The 25,796-nt window shown below is 28.6% G+C and overlaps 5 protein-coding genes across 5 annotated transcripts in view; 2 read left to right on the forward strand and 3 right to left on the reverse strand.

The window, feature by feature from the left end:
- The window catches only part of LOC113370338 (glucose dehydrogenase [FAD, quinone]-like), a 26,432-nt gene extending 23,907 nt beyond the window's left edge, over positions 1-2,525 (reverse strand). The window contains exon 1 of the mRNA XM_026611005.1: positions 2,402-2,525. Coding sequence (XP_026466790.1) covers positions 2,402-2,525 — 124 coding nt within the window. The remainder of the gene's footprint in view (positions 1-2,401) is intronic.
- A 4,410-nt stretch (positions 2,526-6,935) lies between these two features.
- Positions 6,936-8,974, forward strand: LOC113370339 (phospholipase A1-like). Its single transcript, XM_026611006.1, has 8 exons — positions 6,936-7,000; positions 7,109-7,271; positions 7,404-7,552; positions 7,619-7,879; positions 8,157-8,264; positions 8,337-8,417; positions 8,498-8,663; positions 8,849-8,974. Exons 1-8 carry the CDS (start codon positions 6,952-6,954, stop codon positions 8,910-8,912), a joined length of 1,041 nt encoding a protein of 346 aa, XP_026466791.1. The 5' UTR covers positions 6,936-6,951; the 3' UTR covers positions 8,913-8,974.
- A 2,236-nt stretch (positions 8,975-11,210) lies between these two features.
- Positions 11,211-14,843, forward strand: LOC113370342 (phospholipase A1-like). The gene is given in 9 exon segments (XM_026611008.1): positions 11,211-11,306; positions 12,237-12,405; positions 12,747-12,784; positions 12,787-12,894; positions 13,114-13,371; positions 13,480-13,587; positions 13,833-13,913; positions 14,271-14,433; positions 14,748-14,843. Coding segments are annotated over 9 exon segments (1,050 nt in total). The 5' UTR covers positions 11,211-11,257; the 3' UTR covers positions 14,824-14,843.
- A 6,372-nt stretch (positions 14,844-21,215) lies between these two features.
- Positions 21,216-24,288, reverse strand: LOC113370344 (Bardet-Biedl syndrome 1 protein-like). Its single transcript, XM_026611010.1, has 13 exons — positions 24,130-24,288; positions 23,783-23,876; positions 23,599-23,714; positions 23,392-23,508; positions 23,127-23,300; positions 22,967-23,055; positions 22,739-22,892; positions 22,438-22,621; positions 22,299-22,367; positions 22,044-22,205; positions 21,855-21,988; positions 21,484-21,618; positions 21,216-21,407 (listed from the first exon to the last, which is right to left on the reverse strand). Exons 1-13 carry the CDS (start codon positions 24,286-24,288, stop codon positions 21,216-21,218), a joined length of 1,779 nt encoding a protein of 592 aa, XP_026466795.1.
- Positions 24,289-24,744: 456 nt separating this feature from the next.
- On the reverse strand, positions 24,745-25,788 carry LOC113371676 (glutaredoxin-like protein C5orf63 homolog). Its single transcript, XM_026612324.1, has 2 exons — positions 25,753-25,788; positions 24,745-25,083 (listed from the first exon to the last, which is right to left on the reverse strand). Exon 2 carries the CDS (start codon positions 25,020-25,022, stop codon positions 24,807-24,809), a length of 216 nt encoding a protein of 71 aa, XP_026468109.1. The 5' UTR covers positions 25,023-25,083; positions 25,753-25,788; the 3' UTR covers positions 24,745-24,806.
- Between the last annotated feature and the right edge of the window lie 8 nt (positions 25,789-25,796).

A 25,796-nucleotide genomic window follows, 5' to 3' on the forward strand; every position in this document is an offset into this window, starting at 1 on the left:
CAATTTTTTCCTCGATGAAGCCTATTAAAGACTTCATCTTTTTGCAATATATTCATTTGTGGATTAACAAAATCGGTAAAGTTCGCTATGACGTGCGTTTCAGGCCGGGACGTCAGACAATTATAGAGCGCGCGCGTTCCCACGCCTGCGACTCGCCGAGACCTGAGTCCGGCGCAAGGGCCCGCGGCGGTATCGCGTGGATTTGCTCCCGAGCGCCAGTGCGGGGTGCGTTCTGACGCAAAAAGTAAGGATAGGCTTATAAAAAGCAACATTTTATTAAAAATTTGAATATATTGTGCTAATATGTTTAAAATAGAGGTCCTTATATCACATAATATTTATATACTACTTAAAATTAAGATGACCATATTTTTTGCATGAAATCCGGGACGGATTAGAATGTGTGTGAAAGCGCGGGGGTAGAGGGGGGTGTTGGTGAGTTAAAAACTTATATGCACATTTTTTCGGTTCAATTTTTTTAGTTGAAATATGTTTAAAAATATATTGGCAATCAAAACATTCATAAAAATCCGGGACAAAACACCTAGAACCGAGCCAAATATTGCTTTTAGAAAAAGCTGGGACGCAAGACGGAAAATCGAGACCAGGCCAATCCGGGACGTATGGTCAACCTTATTACAATAAAATCTCTAGGAGACATTTTTTCATGCGGGAAAGCGTATTATGCGAACTAGGAAAAATTCGTATCACAGTGCACTAGTGCAGGCACCTATATACGAGTACGTAAAGTGGCGTATTATGTAGAAAATTGTATAAATAATAATCGTTTTAACGAGGTTGTACTGAATTTTAATATTATTCATCAATCTGATTCGGAATTGTAATAATTTATATAATCTGTTATTACTAATTCCAAAGATTTATTATTATATTGAATAGCCTAAACTAAATGAATGACCGAGTGCACGTAATTTAAAATGTATTCCACATTACGCACCATTTTATAATGGTAAAACCGTTTTACAATTTAAAGTAGATTTGACATTGTAGAATTTTTTTTTATTAACTACTAAATTTACAACTGTCCAGTTAAGGACAATCAAAAAATTTGTTGAATTTACAATTGCCAGCCATAATAGAGATATTGCATATTATAGCGACATGTTGGAAAAACAACTCAACAGTTGTTTTTCCATTCGTTATAAATAATGCTAACTATAAACAATGAATTGTAGAATAAAGTATTATTTTAGAAAATGTTTTATTTCAGCTCTCAATGCAATAAAGATCCTCGGATCGAGTCCTGGCGCTCTCTATACTCATATATAATATAAAAAAGAAATACTGAATATATATAGAAATTTATTTATTTATTTATTTCTATATATAGAAATGGTAGAGAAGGTAGAAATAATATGGAGAAAAATTTTATTGGATTGAGAATATTATTAATCTTAAGAAATGATATAATATAGGGTAAAACGGGGCTTAAAAGTTCACGGGTAAAAAGGTCTACCACCGACATCTCAAGAACAAGTGGAGTTAAGAATTTTTTCAACAACAATATTTAAAAGTAGAGAAAAAAATATATAATCAGCTATCACCTTTATTCTTAAAAAGTTGCTGTCGATTGATAAAAGGTAATCTTTGAAAATCCTCAGGATTTTTACTGATTTTTTCAGATAATTGTTAGTTTGATATATGGTATTTGTCGTGATGTATTGGGTTTGGTTTTCACAAAATAATTGTCAAAAGTCAAATTGGACCTTGTACCTCGTCCTATCCTACTTGTAATTGTAGGAACCCGTTCCGGCAAATTTTTTTTAAAAAAAGCGCTACATACAGAAACCGATTTAACAAGTGAATTTTATAAATTATAATTTAACTAATTTTTATTAAACATTCCTATTATAGTAATAAACATACATATATGTGCACAAAATGGAAACATGCAAACCGTTTTTTGAACCGTTTTTTTTAATTTTAGCGTTCCGGCAAAAAAATATTAGCACAACACTACTGAATATGATGTATAACAATCAATAGATTGACATGTAAAAGGATATAGAAATGTATGTTAATAATAAATAAAGTAATTATGATGGGTAAATGACACATTGAATCTCTAGGCCAATAATGTAAAAATATTAATTCATTCAACACTTTTTCAGATATTTGTAATTATTTAAATTGGATACTGAAACTGAAATGTAAATCGAAAAAAAACCTTGCAATGTTGATGAAACGATCGAATATAGCGTTCTTCGATAAATATAAAAGATGTTCAAACATTTATTTCTTATGCACGACCATTAATTTACGCTCAGCTTTATATCACAACCTGATTATTATTTCCACAAATTGGCCTTCATTCAGACAGACCCTAACGGGACGCCCACACCGCCACATCGGTCTCGGCAATCGCGCGGCGTCCTCACACCCGCATCAGCCCGCTGGCGGACGCGAACTCCGTACCCATCGATATTCGCTGACATAACACGCCGTTTGTCTTCGCCACTGCATCGTATCAATGCTCTTTCGAAAGGATACGAATTGTTCGACATCGCACGAATAGAAAAGTCATTGCTGATTCCTCGGGAATGGAATTTATTGCAAAACCATTACTGTGATGTATGGTGCAAAACAGTCAGGTCCACGTGAGCCTGAGGGAACTTCGAGGGACTTTCCGTTGCTATGGGAACAAAAGTTATAGTAATAGATAAACTATGTTTTTGAATAGAGGGTATTTTAATTAAATGCTTTTAATGTTTTGAATAAAAAATATACGTTCATAATTAGTAAAGCAAATCTGCTAGAGACATATTATAAGAAATTCCTTGAAATATGTCCTAAAAACTATAAATATCATTTGATTTGTAATTTTACCTCATTATTTAATTAACTAGCTGTAAGTGGAATTCTGTCTTGAGACAATTATGGCATCGTGCCTTAAGGCAAATTGCTGGAACTTCCTGTACCGTAACGAAATGTTCGAGGAATACTGAATGTTTTCAAATAGATATTATTATATTATAAATATTGTAACATTGTCTAATATTTATAAGAATTATATAAACTGAATTGCAAAGTTGAAATTATTTGTAAAGTATATTAGAACTATAGTCAGAATTAAAAATAAAATCTGAATTATTTTCGATATACAAAATATTAAAAAAAAAAAGTTAAAACAAAATTTTTTTTTCCAATTACTTTGTTAAGACAAGCAGAAAGTTCTTTGAATCATTTAAATCGGACGCTTAGTTCTCTCAAAAACTGCCATTTTTTACATATTTAGCTCCGTATCTTCGAAATGGCTGGGCCTGCCTTAGCCAAAAACACTTTTTCCAATCATTACTAATTGAATGTTTTTTAGATCATTCAAATCGGATACTAAGTTCTCTCAAAAAGTCGATTTCTATTTTCTGCACTCTTTGCTCCGTATCTCCGAAACGGCTGGAACTGCCTTTGCTAAAAACTAATCAGCTCTTTTCCCTATCAATAGCAATCGAATGTTTCTTGAACCATTCAAATCGGTTGATCCGTGCGCCCGAAAACGTGACTGGAAATTTGTATCCATACATACATACACACACACATCCATTTTTTCTGAGGTATGCCAAAATGTTCAGAAACCTTCAAAACTTCGAGATATGAAAAATTTTCAATTCCGATTTTTGGCCCATTACAATAACTTACCCTACGGGAAGTTAAAAATTAGTAAGTGCTGATGTTTCTCCTCAAAGAGTTGTGCTAAATGTCTAATCCTATCATGCACGACGGACTCTGCAATTTAATTTATTTTATCTTACAAAAGCTGTAAGCTAATCTGCAATCATTTATCGATCAGTAAGGTATTTTGAATAATGAAATTTATGTGAAGTACATAATCACATAGTTCGCGCGGATCTAGTACATAAACACTAACCAACTCAACAACAAAGCATCACATAAATCATTAGACGTAAATCAAGAAAATGAGACGAAATAGCTCAAATTCAAGAACAACGCATCCGGCATTACAAATAACAACGTGCCGTCAGTAACAAACTATATAATTTCAAGACTAAACAATGAGCAGACATAAGTGCGCGCGTATATGGCTTATACGAAAAAGAACATTGCGGTGGGATCGCCCAACACTCAGGCCGGCAGAGCCTGAGCCAAAGAAGTGCGAAAGATAAGCGAGGAGATCTCAAAATCATGGGAAAATATTTTTACTCGCGTAAAATGAAATAATAAGCAAAATAAATAGCCCGGTGCCGATGCCGGAGCGCTGGACTTCTTGCCCTTGCTCGGGTCGTGGCATACAGATTGCGGGTTCGTCTTGAAGCCAAACGAATGGCAGGGAATGCGAACCAATTATACCTTCTGAAAGCGAAATAAAAAATTCAAGCAAAGAACAAATATCTAATTCATTATTAATCTGGCTCGCTCGTAGTTAAGTCAAAAGAACGACTAGACCTGAATCAGAGGTCCTGGGCTCCACTCTGTTGTCAAGCAGTAGTGGCAACGGTTTTTACTTGGAAATATAGATAGAAATATGTTTCCAAGTAAAAATAGTCTTGATCTGGTGTCGCTTCATCAATAGATATTCGCCTTACTACAGAAATTGTAATAAGAATGCATCACACAGAAATAAGACAACTATTTGCTTTACTATCTGTAGAACTGACCGGTATTAACCCTGATTTTGAATTAAATAGTCAAGATCATAAGGCAGGCACTGAACGCACCTAGGTACGTTCCCAACTGGTTGATTCACCAGGACAGCAACATAATGACAGTAAATGAAGAAATTCAACAAAAAACAAGCAACTACAAAAAAGAATAGACGAACACCCAAATTACTTGGCACACAAAGTATACTCAGAAGCGCGCCTAACAAGGCTAAAACGAAAAATTCCAAACGATCTCACAAATTTTTAAATTATTATTATTATTATTATTATTATTATTATTATTATTATTGTTATTATTATTATTATTATCTTACTATTTCTATTATTGTTATTTTGTTATATTTTATTATTTTTCTAGTATTATTTTATCATTCAGAAATTTTATTTATATTATTTATTAATTTTATTTTTATTATTATTTGCTTATATTTTATATCAAATCATATTACGGATATTATTTTCATGTAAATTTTATCCTTTGCACTTTTATTTATTTAAATTTATGTTATTATTTATCAATATTACTTGATGTTAATAATTTAGCAGTTGTAATAATTATTGAAAATATAAAAAAAAAATAAAAAATAGTCAAGCTGTAGTAGTAGCGGTTTTTACTTAAAAACATAGATAGCAATATGTTTCCAAGTATATAGTCTTAATCTGGTATTAGAGAATTTGTAATAATAATTTTATCACACAGATGAAACTACTCCTTGCGTTGCCATCTGCAGAACTAACTAGTATTAACTTTGACTTTTACTTATTACTTATAAGATAAATATAATAATGATAAATCAAAATATTAATGCACTTGGTAAAAATATTGTACGCTATTTTTATACAGGATTAAAGAAAAACAATTGATTATTATTTTATAAACTTCTAACATCATATAAAAATGATTACTGGTTAAGGAAACTGACGTTATTGCTTTGAATTTCTTGAAATATGCACGTTTTAGATTTTTACATTTAGCCGATAATACTGAGATTTCTCTTAATCAAGAATTAAACACAAAACATGATATTCAAGTAAATTAATTGCTGTTAATCAAAGGCTTACTATTACTATTACTAGTCTTTGGTTTCCCTTCCCTGCGATGCGTCGGAGTCTCCTCGATCGGCGCGTTGCCCGTTGGCTCTCGAAGGCGTGACGCCCTCCGTGCGGCCGTCACGCACCTCACGAGCGCCTGCCAGTGCCTGGGTCATCCGAGTAGATCGAGAGATATCAACCCCCAACCAACGAAATGCGGAATGGTGCGTGCTTCGTGCTCCGTGTATTGCAACATATTGCGAAAACTAATGATAACTCGCACAAAATGCTCACGAAGTAATAAAGATTCGAAAAATCGGTGAAACACTTGATGGTGCACGCCCTCTTTAATAAACCGTAAAATTTTATATTTGAAAATTATATACGTTTTGAAATCCGTGCCAAAGGTAAGTCCGTATGCAAATTGGAAGCTTTCAAGAACGGATTACGGCACAGGGGTACAGGATTCTGAATCGCGAGCTTCAATGTTGGTAGAAATTATTTGTTGGAAATTTAAAGCATTGCAAACATATGCAATGCATGTACAATTTTGAACCAAATGTTACATTGACACGCTAAAAAAATCTGTATATTAAATATTAATAAATAGATTGCAATTAGAGGCTTTTAACATAATCTAAATTCGATTTATGAAGAGAGTCAATTACGCTTTTATAAGTGATTTAATGCGTCAGAATCTATCCCAGAAACTTCAGAAAATTCTTGAAATTGTAAGTAGTTCCACTTAAGAAAAAAAAAAATAACAATTAGTTCATGTGCACTGGTATCTTATCCATCTACTTATCTCATATTATGCTTGAAATTTATTAGATTAATATTAGGCTTAATACAAATGCATACATATTTTCTACGAAAAGTATTTAGATTTTTGTAAAAATATCAATTTTTATATTATCGTCAAAAATAATAGAATCAATTTCAAATAGCATTTCAATTTGAAAATGCAGCTGATTTATTGTTATATTATAATTTATGGATATAATGATAGAGAGTCATAAAATCGATTTGAAGAAATTTTACACCAGCACCTATTCTATATTTGTCTTTGATTATTAATTAAAATAAGTGTATTGTACTGCTACCATTATCATTGTCTTATTGTTGTTATCTAAATTTATCTACTCAATTATAATATTAGTTTTATATTTTTTTATTTTAATTCAATATAAAATAAAGATCTTTGCATTGAACTTTATTGAAGCGCAATTAATTGAACTTTACGGTAATAAACAAATCAGCAAATACGCAAATAAACAAAATGTTCCGTGTGAGCATTTTATTTGTGGCATTGTTTGTAGGGATTCAAGGTATACAAATATTTCGTACTAAAAATTTAATATATTTTGTTACATTTTAGAACTTGTTTTGATTATGTATCCTTGATTAAAAGTGATAATTTTTTGTACCATTTTTAGGTAATGCAATTGGGCTTGCCGAGGACTATGCAAACGATAAAGAATATATGATGTTTCCTGATGGTGAAGGAAAATTACATCTGATCCATCTCAAGGAGGACAAATACCAACCACAAATTAAATTTAATGTCAACAAACATATGAATTTCCTTCTATATACTAGGTAAACTTCAAAATTCCTTAAAATTACATTTACTATGCAAGATAATTCTGAAAAACAAGCAGAACTCACAACGAAAGTTCTTATTCGTTTACTAGCAATATTATGGATTTAGTAATAATATTTTTTTTTCAGGGAAAATCCTGATGAACCCCAAGTTTTGAAATTCAAGAGTTTGGCCTCAATTAGAGAATCTAACTTTGCACAGATTCATGAAACATTTTTTGTAACTCACGGCTGGAAAAGTGGCCCAAAAAGTTCAGTAAATGTATTGATCAAAAACGGTTAGTATAATAATAATAATATTAATATTATGAATAGTTAATTAATAACTATGTGTCCTTTACTAGCTCTTTTGAAAGCCGGTGATTACAATGTGATAGTAGTGGATTGGGAATATGGTGCTTCCTACAACTATTTTGCAGCCAGGGGTCATGCTGCCACTGCCGGAAAGCACTTAGGAAACTTCCTGAACTTCCTGGTTAAAGAAATTAACCTAAGACTGAAGACAGTACATTTGATCGGACACAGTTTGGGTGCTCACGTAATGGGATTTGCAGGAAAAACCGTCAGGAAAGAAAATAAAGGGCAAAAGGTTGGCCAAATTGTTGGTAAGTAGAAAGGATTCATCTAACTAGAAAACTGTACCAAACATGTTATTTTTTTTAAATTGGTTATTAGAATAAAATACAATTCTTCAAGCCATTGAGAAGAAGACGCAACTTAAAGCCTTTAATTATAAGTCTAACATTAATCTTATATTTAGATATGGATCTATTAGGAAATCTTCTCAATGGAGATGATACCAAAATGAAATGATATATAGTATTGCAAACCAACAGAGAATATTTTTATTTTATTACCATTAATGTTGATTAATTTATTTAGGTTTGGATCCAGCTCTTCCCTTATATACTTTTGGAAATCCAGGTGGCAGATTAGAACTAAATGATGCCCAATACGTCGAAATTATTCATACAAATGGTGGAAAACTAGGTAAAATTATGAAAACAGAAATCTCAGACTTTATTCTACAGCTAAATTAACATCAAAATATTTTTAAATCAGGCTTTTTGGATGCCATTGGTCATGCTGATTACTATCCTAACTGGGGATCTACTCAACCAGGCTGTGGATTGGATATGTTTGGTAAGACTTTAATGAATTCATATATATTTATTATTTAAAAATATTATAATTTATATTATTATTTATATATTTTTATATAGGTTCCTGTGCCCATGCCAGAGCTTATGAATATTATGCTGAATCAATTATCCGATCAGCTCATTTCCAATCCAAAAAATGCAGGGATTTACATCAGTTGAAAAATGATTTTTGCACTGACAAGGCTGGCAACTACCTCATGGGTGGAAGGGTCAATCAAAAAGAAAGGTTAGTTTTTTATATATATAAAATATCTAGTATTAATGATAAAATATTTTAATGCTCAGACATGGGTAAGAAATAAAATAAAGTTATTGAGTATTTTAATTTTATGAAATCATTTTCCTAACTTTAATATGATATTTAAGTATTCTTCTAAAAAACAAGTATTAAATATTATTTTTTTAATACAGGTATTATGGAGTGTTTATTTTGCAAACTGCTGAAAAGTCTCCATTCGGTTTGGGTTATCGATGAAATTATTGAGTTCGACAAACTGGACTTCGTGATGAATAATAACGTTCTGAATAAATATGAATAAAAACTTAAATTTATTGACATTGTTATATTTTTTATAAAAATAAAATAAATGTCGCTAATGTTTGTAAAGTTATAGCAATAAATATAAAAATAATATTTGTGTGTTTTCTACTAGCATAGTTTGTAATAATTAAATTAAAATTAAAGAATTTTTCCAATTATTTAAACTTGCAAAGTAATATTATATTCCAAAATTTACTGATATTATACAAATTTAAGTTCAATTTTTTATATGCAACTGCTAATAGATAATCGTCAAAATGATGAAATTTTACAATGGTAATAAAACCCCATATAAAAAAATTCATAAAAGATCCGGTAATTTGAATATGCTTAAAAAATGGATAATCTATAATCTAATAATCTCTCGATGCAGGTAATTAAATATTTATAGTAAAGTTGTAGTCATTAAACTGTAATCATTTTTACCTTAGTTAATCACTTTAATCCCTTCTGAGTTGATGTCACTTCAAATCTAATGCCTCTTATGCAGAAATGTTTATTTTATTAGCAAAAACACTCTATAATGAGAAAACTATTTGAACTATGCGGAACTAAGTTAATGTATGATGAAAAACTTAAATTAACTGAGGACTCGAGGAAAAATTAAAAGTTGTCAATTAAAATTTTATTCAGACTAAAATATATAAAAATAAACTTTCATCGCGCATAATAAAGTAAAATTATTCATAAAAATTTGATTAAAATTACAAACTAAAAATAGCATCAATATTAAAATATTTTTTTACATAAACTATCGAATCCAGAGATGTTTTTTTCATTGATTTTCCCAAGAACATTAGACATTATATATTATGATAAATATATTTATCATATAAAAAATTAACAATTAATTTATTATTATTTTGAATAGATTTTTGCTTCATGGTTCAGTTATTTCTTCCAGAAATTTTAAGAACGAAATATCTTTCAAACAAATTACTGTGGCTGAACATTATAGTAACTATCCATTTTATTCACTTGCTAACATCAAACTATTATTTTTTGTTATTTTCTGCTATTTTCTGTTATTCTCACATCAATCAAATCTAATAAGAATAATTATTGAAAATGGCTCATAAAATTATTTTGTTTTCGCAGGATCACTCACGCAAGACCTTTCCATCAGTTATTTATTATATCTTAGAAGAATGAAAAATTATAATATAATAGTTTTAATTTAAAATAAGTTTTAATTTGGTTTATTTATTAAAAATGATATATTAATTTTTAGATAATTGTAAAATTAAAATATATATTTTTCTAAGGCATGTAATTTGTAAATAAGAAGCTAAATAAATTTATATAAAAAAACGATTTTTATTATAATATGTTATATGTTTCATATAATTCATCATATGTATTATATATAGTTAAAGTAATGTAATGTAAATATTATTCGAATTTTCAAAAATTTATCTAATTTTGCATTTCAAAAATTAACATAAAAAATATTATTTCATTACGTCTTAGTTCAAATTAATTTTTTTTAAGTTAAGTTTGTATATAATTAGTGAAGTTATCGAATATTAATTGAAAATAATCTTTATTTCAATGAATCGCCACTTCAAATTGAATTACAAATTAGAAACGTGCCAGAATAAAAATTTTAAACAATGAAAATTTATTTTTAGTAATAGGTGGATTATTTTTTCATAATTATGTAGAGTATTAATATCATGGTGATTAAATATTAGTCACATAGTTTATTACAATATAAAATAAAAATATTTATATATAATGTATTAGATAATTTTTAAAAAAAATTAAAAATCTTATTATACTTCCCAATTTTAAAACATTAGCTAACAAGAGAAGCATGAATAATTCGGTGTGAAATATATTGAATATAAAATATTGTAATAAAAAAATATATTTTTGTTATGAAGTCATCAATAAATTATATAACTTAGTTTGTTATTTTTAATTGGATTCAGTACAAAATATACTTACATCAAGAACGAGTTATTATATATAACGAGTGAGGCATTTTTTATATTAATTCCATTTTCAATATTTAACTGCTAAAATAAAAAATACAGTTAAAATAAAAGCTGTTTAAGAACATTGTATATCAAATTAACAATTATGGAAAAATTTAATCACTATCAGAGGTACTTTTGATCAGGAGACCCACATAAAAGTATGACTATTATTATTTGAAGTGCTCTTCAAACGTTATCTATTTGTCTTTTTGTTATAAATAAGCATGCAAAACGTTATTTGCATAGTGAACAGTAACTAATTAACAGTTTATATAGTTGACAACGATTTAAAGCAGAATGCATTTGGCCGGAGTCCTTCTTTTGGCTTTTGTCATCGGCATTCAAGGTAGTAAAATGTTTTAGTAAGATGATTTTTTAATAACTAAAAAGACTATTTATTATTAATACGAGAAGTGTTATAATATACGTAGTAATTTAAATATATATATACAATTTTGTGGGAATTCTGATTCATACCAACGAGAAAAAGTTGATGTGAATATTGATGCTTGAGGTTGCAGCAAAATATTAGGAGCACGTAATATCAATAATTATTAAATAAATATAATTATATTTTCAAAAATTAATTAAAAAATTTCTTTATCATATTACTAGTGTGATAATATAAAGATATATAATAAAGAAAACATAAAAATGAATATTTAATTTAATATTGAATATAATTTGCTTGCTATTCAACATCAAATCTTTAATCTAGTATTAGGTTACAATATTAACTTTGGTTCGTGTACAGTTTCTAGTAGTTCTACAATGTACAAGCAAAATTAATGATTATATAATCCTATTAATTATATTATTTTTTAATGCAGATAAGGTAATACATTTTCGTTTTAATATTATTTAGATATATATGATTCATGATATTTATTCATACAAATTTGCTCTTATTCATACAAATTAATTCGAAATAAAAAATGTTTTAAGAGTGCTACAGTTAAATTTTTAAATCGCATTGCTAGTGATAAAAACCAAGATCACAAAAATGGTTAGAAACAATCATTTTATTAAATAAAAATTTAAAAGATTAATGAATTTTCAATTTAATTCACTTTTTGTACATATATATTTGTTTTTTTTTAATAGAATTTTTCCATTATTTTCTATGTCATATATTTGTTAATTCCAGTACAATATAGTTTATTATGTAAGTTAAATGATTGTATGGTAACACTTTTTGCAATTTTCTTGTATATATAAATACACTACTGTGGATATTTTTTCGAAACAATATGGCATAATTTATTAATTTTTTTAGGAAATCCTATCACTTTTAACGAAGATGACATAAATAATAAAGAGTCTATGTTATTTCCCGATGGAGATGGAAAACTACATCTGATTCATCTCAGGGCAAATCCGAACGAATATGAACCTCTTATAAAATTTGATCCAAACAAACATGTTCATTTTCAACTTTACACAAGGTATTTAAACATTCTGTAAATAATTTCATGAAACTGCGTCTATGTAAATACATACGTAGATGTAAATAAACGTAAGTACTATGCAATGATTTATGATAATTTATTAAAATTACTAGTAATCCACCGTCGTCACTGATAAAGTTATCTTTTATCAAATAATATTTTCTATAATGATTTATTGTTTGTTTTTCCAAGCCTCTAAATTTTTGTAGGCTTATAAATTAATATTAGTCTTCTCCTCACTATGGAGTGAAATTAGTAAACTATTTTTTCTAGTTTACAATTTAGCTTATAATGTATTTAGTATCTTGAAATTATTTTGAACTCAATTTTCTTTTTAGGAAAAACCCTAAGAAGCCACAATTATTAGTCCCGAAAGATTATCAACGGTCAAGAAATCAAATTTTGATCCTGCAAAGCATACTTTCTTCATTTCTCATGGATGGAAAAATAAATTGAGCAGTCCTGTCAATGAACTGATACGAAAAGGTAAAAATTATACACTTTTATATAATAATGTATGTAATTAATTAACCGAATTACCTGACCTAGTTCAAAAAATGTAGTCGTAAGGAAATTAAAATTGTCTGTGTAAATATATGTCTTCATAAGTGTTAATGTTACCATTGGATAAATTGAATGAAAAACTTCAAAAATTGTAATGTAATTAATGTTAAACTAATGTAATCAATTTAATTCCTTATTTAGCCTACCTAGATACCGAAGACGTGAATGTGATCGTGGTTGATTGGGAATATGGAGCCTCCTACAATTACCTGGCTGCCAGAGGTCACGCTGCCACAACTGGGAAACATTTAGGAAAATTCATTAGTTTACTCAAGAAAAACTTTAATGTTTCCCTGAAGAATGTGCGATTGGTTGGACACAGTTTAGGCTCCCACGTCTCAGGATTTGCCGGAAAAACGGTCAAGAAAATCACCGGAAACAAGGTTGCCCAAATTGTAGGTAAGATACTGAAGATACATATTTATACTAAATTAGTAAATTTAGTACATAGTAGGTTTTAAGATTTTTATCATTAATTTTTATGATGATTATATTGTTTGTTTATAGGTCTCGATCCAGCTTTACCTTTGTATTCCATCAAGGATCCTGAAGGAAGGTTGAGCAAAAATGATGCTGAATACGTTGAAATTATCCACACGAATGGTGGAAAATTGGGTAAGGATATTTTGTATAATAAAATAAATTTTAATGCATATTTATGTAAAAATTTATAATATGTTGCGAAATACCAAAATTTAATTATCCTATCAGTCATCATTAGAATTGTTACATAATACTTCAAAAGTCATCTTCAAAATTTAATTCATAGAAAAATGTACATACAAAACTTATATTCAGCAAGAGGATAAGCACAATATCTTCACAAAACAAAGTTGTATATAATATTATTGATTTTTTAGGTTTCTGGGATCCTTTGGGTCATGCTGACTTTTACCCTAACTTAGGATATGCTCAACCTGGATGTGGCGCAGATATTTCAGGCAATGACTACATAATTTTATATTTTCTATTTTTTATCTAATACAAAGAATGAAAATAAGATAAAATCGGAAAAAGTTTATTAATTCTAAATAGTTACTCTGTAGTAAGCCTTTTAATTTTAAATTTTTTATGATCTTTAAAAATGACAAATATTCGCATTTTTTGTTAAAATAAGAATTGTTTAGTTATGTAATTTTTTATATATATAACATTGAAGTAATTATTCATAAATTATCAGTGCATGTAGAAGTTATAATAATATTTTATGAGTCTATAGTTTTTTGATGAAATTGGTGAGGAATCAAAAAATAAAATTTTACCTAAATTGCTAAAGTTGACTTCACTTTCTATTTTAGGATCATGCGCTCATGCAAGGGCCTATAAATATTTTGCAGAATCTGTCGAAAGATCGCAATCATTCAGATCTAAATTATGTTCTTCCATGGAACAATTGAGCAACAATAAGTGTCCTCAAAGCAGCAATTGGTTCTTAATGGGAGGAAAACACTATAAGCCAGTGTAAGTTAAAATTTACCATTTGAATAATTGTAAAAAAGAAATCCATAAAAAATTATTCAAACTTCACAAATATTGTTAAAAATTTGCGAAGTTACAAACATTTTATGAATTGATTTGTCAATATGGTTCAAGAATTTTAAGAAAACACAGATTGATCTCAGCATTTAGACTTGTTGTCTCCAGTTTTGGAATGAATCAGTCTATCAATCCAGCAAAAATAATAATATTATTTTGATCTTTATCACAAATATCTATTATCATTCGATTACGATCATTTTATTTTCAATTAAAAAGAAAATGATTATTATTTGCAGAAAACACGGATTGTTCTACCTAAAAACAAAAGCCGAATATCCATATGCTTTGGGAGATGCTGGAGTCACTTTATAAAAATGATCGAACTTTAAAAGACAAACATTATATTTTTATTACTTGAAAATAAAATGTTTGCATTTGTATAAGTATGTAAATAAATATTATAATATCTGATTAATAATCATTACTTCTCATAATAAGTTATATAATATTAAGTATTTTAAGAAAGTGCAAATCGTTAATCATCATTGATTAAATTCACTAATGCAAAATTATGACAATTATTCAGGTGTCAATACTAATGAAAAATATATTCAGTTATAGCCTCATCGAATTATATAAGTATCGAATATACAGGTACTTAACTATTTACAATTTTATTATATAAATTTTACCAGCTGCTCCACCCTGATAATTATCAATATCTGCATAATAATAATTTAAAAAACAAATAAATATCGCTACTGTATCACCTTGTAACCATTATAATGGTAATTTAGCATAAATACAGTAATTATGCATCTGATAATGACTTTAAAAATTCTTAACCCATTTTGATATGAAATCAATAAAAGTGAATTATGCAAGTTTAAGATACATAATAATTCTAATATTATAATAAAAATTATCAATTCAAACAAACACAATCGTACGACAGTGACTTTCAGCATAAGTTATATAAATCTGCTACCCAATTAATCAAAACATAAATCATGAAAAAATAAAATGAATTAAATGTTTTTTTAAACCTATATGATTATTCAGTATTCAAACTGAATAACTATATATAAAAATAGAAGTGAAAATAAAACAATATTACACAATCAAAATCATAATAGCAGTAAGTGTGCTTATAATTAGCAAATATATTTCATAACCAAAAATGATTAGGATGGAAAATATTCATGCAGAACAAATTGCAAATTATTTATGTAATGATAAAAATATTATCACAATTCTAAAATTTTTTTATTGAGTTGTTTTTATTCATTTATATATACATGAAATATTAAAGTAGCAAATGTATCATGATACTATCGGTATAGTAAACAGAAAAATCGCGTGCTTATGTTATCTTATTAAAAATAAAATCGATTGCGATATTCCATTCATTTTATCAAAACGTAATTGGGCACATATGCACGATATCTATGTCCATTTTTGCTATTGTACAAATGTTTATATTCAATTGTTGTAGTTATATAATAGGTACGAATACTGATAATTTTTAGTACAAGGCACTATCTAAAATATTATTTATATTATTTATATTATTTATATTTAATGCATTATTAAAATATATTACATTAATAAATTTGGTCTTAACCAGATTTTTAAACAAAATTACAACGACGTGGTCAAATTATTAATAATAATTCACTTGATGTAACCAAAATTAAATGCAGAGATTTGTTGTTACTCTTGTTTTTTATAAAAATAATAAAATGAATATTTGATTCATAACTAATGGAATAAACAAATAATTCGCATATAAATTTAATTAGCTACAGCCGATATCATCCTTGGTTCACAAAATATTATGTGGTAAATGATCAGAAACAATAGGCCTTATTTTTTAGGAATGTTAAATCTGATAGATACAAATGCAAATAATGTACAAAAAAAATCAGAAAAACGTATTGTTATTCCTAATAAATTTGCAAGTATTCAGTGATAATGATGAAATATACAAAATTATTCGCAAATAATGAGATTAATTAATGAATCCATGAAGTTGATAAATATATGTAATGTAACTGGTCGAAAGATCAGAAGTCAAATAAAATAAAATTTTCAATTAAATTAAACATTTTTCTATTTTCAACGTAACGTTTATTATCATCATTATCATCAACACAACATATTTACCAAATTATCCATTACCTTTGAACAGCTTGATGGCTCGTATTTTCTTCAACATCTTCAAACACGTTCCAATAAATGCACAACAGTTCACCAACAGTTTAGAAATAACTGAAAATAAAACAAACACAAAACTGGAAATTCGGTGTCACAATCACAAACTAAGCAACAAAATAGATTCATTCACAATGCGATTCGTTCTATGGGTAATGACTAACAGAGTATGGATAAAGTGTGCGGTTTCGAGAAGACATACGGCAGTAGGAACAATATGGTGCCGACCGTCCTGGTGTGGTGCCTATATGTTTCCTGTCGGTGCTGCTAAACGAACCGGAAACGCACGGGTGCATAACGCACGTGTCACGGACGATGAATCCGATGAGCGGCAGCACGATTCCGTATATAGAATGAGTAGGTATCGTACGTTTGTACGACTTAGGGGAAAATGGAAATAAAAAAATTGTGGATTTATAATTAAGTGGAATTCCTTAAGAAAAACGTCTGATGCAGAAGTGCTTAAACTCAAAATTGAGAAGGACAGCGTGTGCCAACTAGAGGCGTAGTGTGGGTTGGTAGACCACAGTAAAAAAATTGTTTGGAGGGCATTGGAAAAAGTGAAGATTTTTAACAAAAAAATTGATTTAAATTAAAAGTAATATATAATAATTGAATTAAATTATTCATTCACCACGTTTTTAAAAAAAATATAAAAATTCAAATAAAATGTGCACTTTTTTTGTTCTTTTTCGGTAAAATCGTTGTTTTTCCCATACAAACATTTTACACATTTTATAATATTCAAATTTTCAAAAATATGGAATTTTAAACAAAGATCCATGGATTTTTTAACAAAGATTTGGCCATTTTATTTTTTTCAAATTTTCAAAGATATCTATCCACGGATTTTTTTAACAAAGTTTTTTAATAAAGTTTTAATCTAATTGTAGAACATATGTAAATACGACCATAACAAATATAACTGAACAAATTTTATAAATTTTTTATATACTAAGTTTGTACATTGTTATTTAGTTTTTTTTTTTTTTGAATCGTAAATATATATTTTTATTATCTTTTGTTAACTAGTTGTAAGAACACTTGATGGCAGTATGTTTTTAAGAGCTCTTTTCATACTTATACGTATCGTATAAGTTAATAGAAACAAATATATATGCAAACAATATTATATTATGATAGTATAATGATATTCCCAGAATAGTTGTATACAATTTGTATCTTTATGTAAAAATCAATGTATGTATTTAAGTCAAATAAGGCAAATTTTCAAATTGAAAAAAAAAAATTAACAAAGTTTTTGCGGTTTTGTATTTATGAAATATTTAAAGATATCTATCCACAGATTTTTTTTAACAAAGTTTTTGCCATTTTATATTATTCAAATTTTCAAAGATCCTATTATGGTATTTTTAACAAAGTTTTTGCCATTTTATATTATTCAAATTTTCAAAGATCCTATTATGGTATTTTTTAACAAAGTTTTGGCCGTTTTATATTATTCAAATTTTCAAAAATATATCCATGTCTTTTTTAACAAAGTTTTGGTCGTTTTATATTATCCAAATTTTCAAAGATATTTATCCATGGTATTTTTAACAAACTTATGGCCGTTTAATTTTATTCAAATTTTCAAAGATATCTATTATCTTATATCACACGCAATATATGTAAAATTATAATTGGCGTAATGATCGCAAGATCCACAGCCATGTAAAATAAATAAAAAAAAATGCATATACGCAAAATTATAAACACTAAACTATATTTTGCTTATATTTACATCATCATTTTCACTGTCAAAGTACAACACTACAAAATGTGTGATGATACAGTTACGTATTCTTAGTCAAACTTGGACATTGTCTGTGATGGAAATCTATTGATAAGATGGGAACGCTCCGTTTTATGACAAAAATTAAATTTTATGTGCGTATAAGCTAGTTTGTTTGAAATACCAAAACAAAGAGCATTATCGTTTTTAAACGCATTAAAATCATTCACACAATTTACTCATCTGTAACCCGATCTTAATGATAATTGCTGAATATATTTTTATATATTCTATAAGTAGTACGAAGGATCCAATTCTCCCCTATGCACATGAAAAATATAATAGGTGCACCTGGCTGATTCACTACAATTTTATTATTGTTATTAGAGGCACGAGACTGCAAGTGCCGTCATTATTGCGACGTTCTATCGAAAACAACTAGTGGGAGTTAGATATCAGATTTCAATTGCGTTTTTTTAGAAAATTATAATAAAGTTAGGTAAAAATCTTATTCAAAACATTTGTAGAATCACTTGTAAATTATTAATTAATTATTATTATATTATTTATAACCGGGAATCTAATCACTGGATTGGCATTCGATTTAGATAAACTACTTACTACCAATTTGCTGATGTTATAATGGTATAGGTGCAGAAGTTAGAAAAGAAAAAAAAATTATATTATTGTAATTAATAGATTATTATATTTTTAATCACTTAATTTTTCAATTGTTATGTTTTCAAAAGTTACTTAAATAAAAAGTAAAATTAAGAGTAAAAAAATTATATCGTTATAATTAATAGATTATTATATTTTTATAATCATTTAATTTTTGAATTATTGGGTGTTTTTTTAAAAAATATTAAGAAAAATCTAGAAAAGAGCAAAATAACACATATAATTAATCATAACAGACTGAAAACGTATACAGCAATAGCCATAAATAAAAAAAATCACAGACACAACACTAGGTAAAATAAAAAAAAACATATAAAATAAATCAAAAGAATTAAAAGAATATAAAATACTATATGGAGTGCTAATAAGCTATTTAATCAACCCTCACGTGAAATCTGGTTTACTGAAGAAGAGAAGAATAAATTTGAAATTAGGATAAATAAATATGATGATATAACAGTCAGAAACGGAAATTTTTGAAAATGAGCTCTTTAGGGGGCTTAAATTACTTGAGGTTTTTAGGGGGAAAGGGTGTTTGACAAAAAATCACAAAATACCACGTGGTGGAGGGAGGGGTATAGTAAGATTAAAAAAAAACATTTTCAAAAAAAAAAAAAAAATCTTACAGTTTTATCACGTAACTAAAAATACACGTGATGTTTGGTGGAGATGGGGATTAATTTTGAATATCACCATGTATCACCAAGGGGGAGAGGGGTCCAAATTTTTTTAAAAACTCGCTCACGTGATTAATGGACGCCCCCTTATATAAAAATAGTTTAAAAGTTAAACATTTCATGGCAATTTCTTTCCTAAAAACGACATCCTGCATATGTTAGATGTATTGACTGAAATCAACCTTACTCACGTGCCTATCGTCTGAAAAATTAATTTTAGAAATATGAGTTTAACGTAGTCGATCAATTCAAAATAGCTCGTTTGGTTTTATAACATGACCAACTTATTATCTCTTACCTGGTGTGCTACACCGTAATAAGCATGTAATACCTGAGACGGTAAAAATAAATCACCTAATACGTTCTCGAGTATTAAAAAGTTAAGTGGACACGGTCTGCTTGTTAACGGCGAGATGTACGTTTTGTTGCCCGTTGCGGCATCAGCGGTGCGTGCGGACAATATATTCATATGGACGATATCGCAAATTTGATACACAGGATAAAACACCGGACGGATACCCTCTGATCCTTATCAATACGACTACCATTGTGCTTATATGATATATAGATGTATATTTTTCAACAGCTATCAGAACTATGTGTTCTATGAGCTGTGTTTGCCATCGTACATCATCTAGAATTTTCTCTCGAAAGGGCAACCCAGTGGTCAACCACTCTTTTTATGTTCAGACTATTTATATAATACTAATGGGGTGCATGGCATCGTGCCTTACAGCAAATGCGGGAACTTCCTATACTGTAATCAAAAATCTTGGTACGAAACTCAAAAAAATTTACTCAAAATATGTACACATTATTAAAATCTCTATAAAATATCTGATAATTTGATGTACATATGTCCAATGAACATTTTTGACCGCCAAATGACGTTTTTTAAACTTATTTTTATTGATAGTCCATTACCGCTGGACCTGCCTTCCTAAAATTTTAATAAATTCTTCGTCTTGTAAATACAAGTAAAATATGTTTGTTGAATTATTAAAATTGGGCGCTTAGTTTTCTTAAAAACTGAATTACCGTTTTTGGTACTTTTTGCCCCGTATCTTCGGAACGGCTAGACCTGCCTTCGCCAAAAACTAATCAGCACGTCTCCTTATCAATACGAATCGAATGTTCTTTGAATTATTCAAATCGATTGATCGGTGTTCCCAAAATCGTCCGAACACACACACATACATCAATTTTTTCTAAGGTATGCCAAAATGTTCAGAAACCTTTGAAACGTAGAGATATATAAAAATTTTCATTTTCGATTTTTTTGCGATTACTATAACTTACCCTACGAGAAGTTAATAATACTGATATTGCAAAAAAGCTAACAATGTTGATACGAGGATAAGTAAGTAGCAATGTGTTGTATTTCAAATATTAAAGTTCAAGTTCATTCAAAAATTTAAATTTTAAAAATATATACGAAATAAAAGAATTTATAATACTTACACTTCTGCTGGTGGCATTTGAACAATAGCAGCAATAAGAGGAGCACAATGTCCTTCACGCAGAACAATTACTCTGATACTGTAAGAATTATCATCATATTCCTCCGAAAGTTGTTCTGGATTATCTGGTTGTACAGCACGAATATGGGTTTCCAAATGATAGTTCACACCAGGCACAAGAAGAGGAATCTGGATAAAAGAAATATTACTTTTAAACAGATTTTCTAACTAAGAACTTTGATGATAAAATTGTTTTTAAACAAACCTTCATATAAGAATCCTTAGCTATGTACAAATTATGATCGCAATGTATGAGAATAAATAAATCAGTGATTCTTGTCAGTTGAGACATGTTTTCCAATTGGAGTGCCAGGCGAAAAGTGGGTCCTAAACCAAGAACCTGAAAATTATAATATATAAAATTCAGCAAACCTGTTGATATTACTTAGATTATTGTAGTAAATGATAAAATTACTTTTAAATATTTAATAAATAAATAGCAAAAAAATGGTATCGTTTGCATATTTATGTCCTAGATCTTTCATTGCTCTAATGCAAGATTGATACGAGCTTGTTATAAAATTCAAAATATGTTAAATATGTATTAATTAAATTCGAAATGTTTCTATTATCTACCTGAGCTGCAAGTTTGACTGGAGCAGCATTGGCTAGAGCAACGGAAGTGTCTGCTGACTGCAAAGTATCAACAGTGGTTCGAGCTACATTAAGACGCATTCGCCAAAGTTCTTGTTGGAAAATCTGATGCATTTCTAAGAACAAAAATTTAAATGATTATTGTTGTCTTACTCTGTTTACAAAACACACCTATTGCTTGTTCTCTTTCTCTGATGCTATGTTCTACAAAAAGCTTAGTTTTCTTTGGCAGCTGAAGTGGAGGTGCCTGAGAATTTATGGATTCCATTGACGCTGATTTTGTGACAGCAAATCTAGCAGTTCTTTTTAAAATTTTCATGATCAAAGAGCCATCTGTAATTTATTTTATTGTATTGTAATATAAAAATTATCTATCAATACTATTTATAACTGAATCATAATTTTTGATGATATACAATATTTTACCATTTGTGGAAATTATGAGTACATGTTCCTCCTGACCGAGACTTCCAAAAGTAACTGCCGATGCAGTATCTGCAAGAAAATTTAATCGAATTAAAATAGCTCCAAGCATGCAATAAAAGGCAATTAATTAAATTCCAACCTGTAATGTTAAATATGTCCACCAAATGCCTGCCTTTATAGCAATGAATTTCACCTCCTAGCATAGAAACAATTGCCAAAGACATTCCCAAATGAGGGAGGACAGCTTGGCAGAAAGCAGTAGGAGCAGCCGGCAACGTTACCGTCCACATGCGTCTACCCTGCACAAAAAAAGATAAAAGTTCCTAAAGAGATAGTATTTAAAATTTATGGAATCATAAAAAATATTGATTTAAAAACAATAAAGAAAACCCACTTGGAATGATTTTAGAATTAGATTAATTTTCTATTATTTTTATTACCTTTCTAGAATAACAAGATATTGTTTTATCCATTAATACAAGTATTGCAGATTGATCTTGTGCATTAATTTCTAAACCAACAATTGGCACATCAAGACGAATGAGAGTGCGGCCTTCTAACCAGCCTTTGCGCAAAACACATACCGTCTTCTCCCTGGTTTGTAAATAATTTATATATATATATATATATATATATATATATTATATTATATTATATTTTTCTGTTACCTGCAAGCTACCAAGCACCGATATTCCACATCGTAAGATCCTATCATCGACATCAAAGTAGGAGTATATTTTGAAGAACTTATGCGAGCCTAAACAATCAACGGTTTTCAATATTATTAAATTATTTCAATAGTATTAAAATTATTTTTTTTATTTTAACCTGGTGTATTATAGTGAACGCTTGTGAGTCGAGTATCATGAGTTCCCCATGCTGGGTGACCAGACTCAGGCAATCAGCAGCACGTTCTTTTGCAGCATTTCTGCTCAAGGGGGCCATACACATAACCGCGCTACGACGTACAGAGTCTTCTTGAAGATGCTTTGCTATAAAATCCTAATAAAGTAATAATTAAAATAACTACTTCACTAAATTAATATTTATTGCGATCACTAAACTATAAAACATTGTCCATGAAATTACGAACCGGTCTGTTTTCCTCGGGCAGTGCCAGTAAATTCTGAGTTCTAATAGTTAATTCAGAAAATGGAACTTCTCTTAACGATTCCAAAAATGCGGAAACATCGGATTCACCAGCTTCAAACTGTATATAAATAAATAAAAATACATTTCAGATGATAAATAAAATTTGAAATATATATAGTATTTATAGAAAAAATTGTGTAATACTCACTTTTCGCCATATTTCAATTTCCAAAGGTAAAACTTCCAAAGGAGGTAAGGTAAACTTAAAATAAGGTTTGAAATTGCGATATAATAGGATGTCACATCCACAAGATACTGCTATAGCTACAAATACAAATATAATTCAAGAAAAAATAAATAAATTTTCTTTAAATATCTTTGTAAATAATTACCTTCGGCATCAGAATCTTCTAAGTGTAATTTTACTATAGCAGAAGGAATTCCTGGTAAAACAGTTTCTTGAATTTGAGTGCGGCCTTTAAATGCCTATACAAAATTATTTTATTTAAAAAACATAAACAAAAATAATATAAAGTATTATTGAACAGTTTTAAAAAACTATACAAGATTATACAGTACATTCCACCAAGATTAATGTAGTATATATTCGAAAGAAAAGATAACTAAAAAAAATAATTTTTAGTACTAATACAGAAATTTTATAAAATTGATTTGCATTTTTAATAAGACAAGTGTTTAATAAAACATAAGCTTATTTGATCATTCTTTCCCCACTTACTCTAAGTTTGACTTTGCTGGTTCCAATATAAGAGTCAACGTGAGCAGCCACCAATTTATTGTCACCATCTCCTATAAGATCTGCAAGAACCATGCAGGATGCAGGTGAGTGCAGACTTGATCTTTCATCCCTTGGGACTTCCAACCAACTGGATGACATACTGAACTTTGTTTTATTATTTAACAGGAGCACTAGAATTGTACTAGCACCAGCACCAGAACCGAACCAATATTTAGAGTATTTTATAATTTGTTTTAATGATACCAAATATATTATTAAACAATCTTTCTCTCGTGGTTATTCAAACTTACATGCATGATTATAAAGTTTTTGTACTTGTGTTGTTCATACTTGTAGATTTAACACAACAGATACATTTATATTATATATAATTAAAATTATAGAATTACCATCAAACATGGTATTATATGTTTACACATTTTCTGATATACTTTAATTATTGCCAGCGTCTCCATGGCACGACTTTGTTTGACAACAAAACACCCACAATCGATTTTTCCGCGCTGTTCGTAATAAAATATATTTTATTATATATATACTATTTTGATTGATCACTATTTATGTTTATTTATCTATGTTGACCACTACAAATTTGTAATATTTAAAATTAATTAATCAGTCTTATCTCATCCAGCATTATAAACTCAATAAATTTATTACTCTAAATTCTCTAACTCTCGTAGCCTTTTTTCCAATTGATCCTTATCCAATCGGTGTTTGCATAAATATTGGCCTTCCAGAAACAGGACTGGAATTTCGTATCGATATAATCGCAACCACCTCAAATTTTCTTTGTGGGCGATATCGACTTCTACCAAATTGTATCGTCCTTTAAAATATTCTTCCAGTTCGTACTTGAGGTCATCGCACATTGGACAAGGATGTCTGGTGTACAATGTTAATGTTGGTGGCCGGGATATTGGCGAATGATTTCTGCAATAATAACGTATAATATTAATTTGATACTATTAGTTTAGGATAATACAGAGAAGTTTAATGAAAAAATAATTTTTTATAGAAAGAAATTAAAATAAAACATCAATCTTAGGACACAGTAATTGCAAAGGTGATTTTATTAAGTTTAGTAAATAGATTCAATCACACAAAGCTAAAATCTAAATATAAATATCATAAATTTTCTAACTCAAACTGTGAAAAAATGCAGGGATAAAACAAACAGTTTGATTTTTTTAGTATTATGACCAAAAGTTATTTAAATTTAAATTGTAATGATAAAGATGGTTCAATTTTAATATGATGAAGATGAGAATGATTGGAAATCACAACAAAAAAAACTACTCATAACAATTTATTTACATCTTATATCTTATATAAAATCTTATAACAAAAATTTCAACATGTATAAAAACTAGATTGGCAGAGCTTGGCATTATCAAATTATTAAATTTATCACTGAATTTTTACAGAAATCTTTACTTCAAGATAAAATATTATTTATCTCAAAGATTAATTAAGCATTATTAGATTACACTTACAAAGTGTAAAATATGTTTTGTTTGCTTCAATATTTTACGAGTAGATATTTTAAATAAGTAATTAATGATTTATTGCACACATCTGTAAATTTAATAAAATATTTACAATTTTTGCAACAGAATAGTTGATGCGCCACCTCCACCATTACA

This window comes from Ctenocephalides felis, unplaced genomic scaffold (assembly GCF_003426905.1).
Source record: "Ctenocephalides felis isolate EL2017-DRISC unplaced genomic scaffold, ASM342690v1 CF-g0.4_SCAFFOLD_01492, whole genome shotgun sequence".
NCBI classification, from domain to species: domain Eukaryota; kingdom Metazoa; phylum Arthropoda; class Insecta; order Siphonaptera; family Pulicidae; genus Ctenocephalides; species Ctenocephalides felis.

Bases quoted from the DNA above. Each gene is read 5' to 3' on its own strand.
- LOC113370339 (XM_026611006.1), top strand. From the start codon at position 6,952: ATGTTCCGTGTGAGCATTTTATTTGTGGCATTGTTTGTAGGGATTCAA. The intron at 7,001-7,108 runs GTATACAAATAT...TACCATTTTTAG, and splicing joins ATTGTTTGTAGGGATTCAAG to GTAATGCAATTGGGCTTGCC. The intron at 8,664-8,848 runs GTTAGTTTTTTA...TTTTTAATACAG, and splicing joins AGGGTCAATCAAAAAGAAAG to GTATTATGGAGTGTTTATTT.
- LOC113371676 (XM_026612324.1), bottom strand. From the start codon at position 25,022: ATGTGCGATGACCTCAAGTACGAACTGGAAGAATATTTTAAAGGACGA.
- LOC113370344 (XM_026611010.1), bottom strand. From the start codon at position 24,288: ATGTCATCCAGTTGGTTGGAAGTCCCAAGGGATGAAAGATCAAGTCTG. The intron at 22,622-22,738 runs GTAATAAAAATA...CTATCTCTTTAG, and splicing joins TATCTTGTTATTCTAGAAAG to GAACTTTTATCTTTTTTTGT. The intron at 21,408-21,483 runs GTTTGTTTAAAA...TCTTTTATCCAG, and splicing joins CTAAGGATTCTTATATGAAG to ATTCCTCTTCTTGTGCCTGG.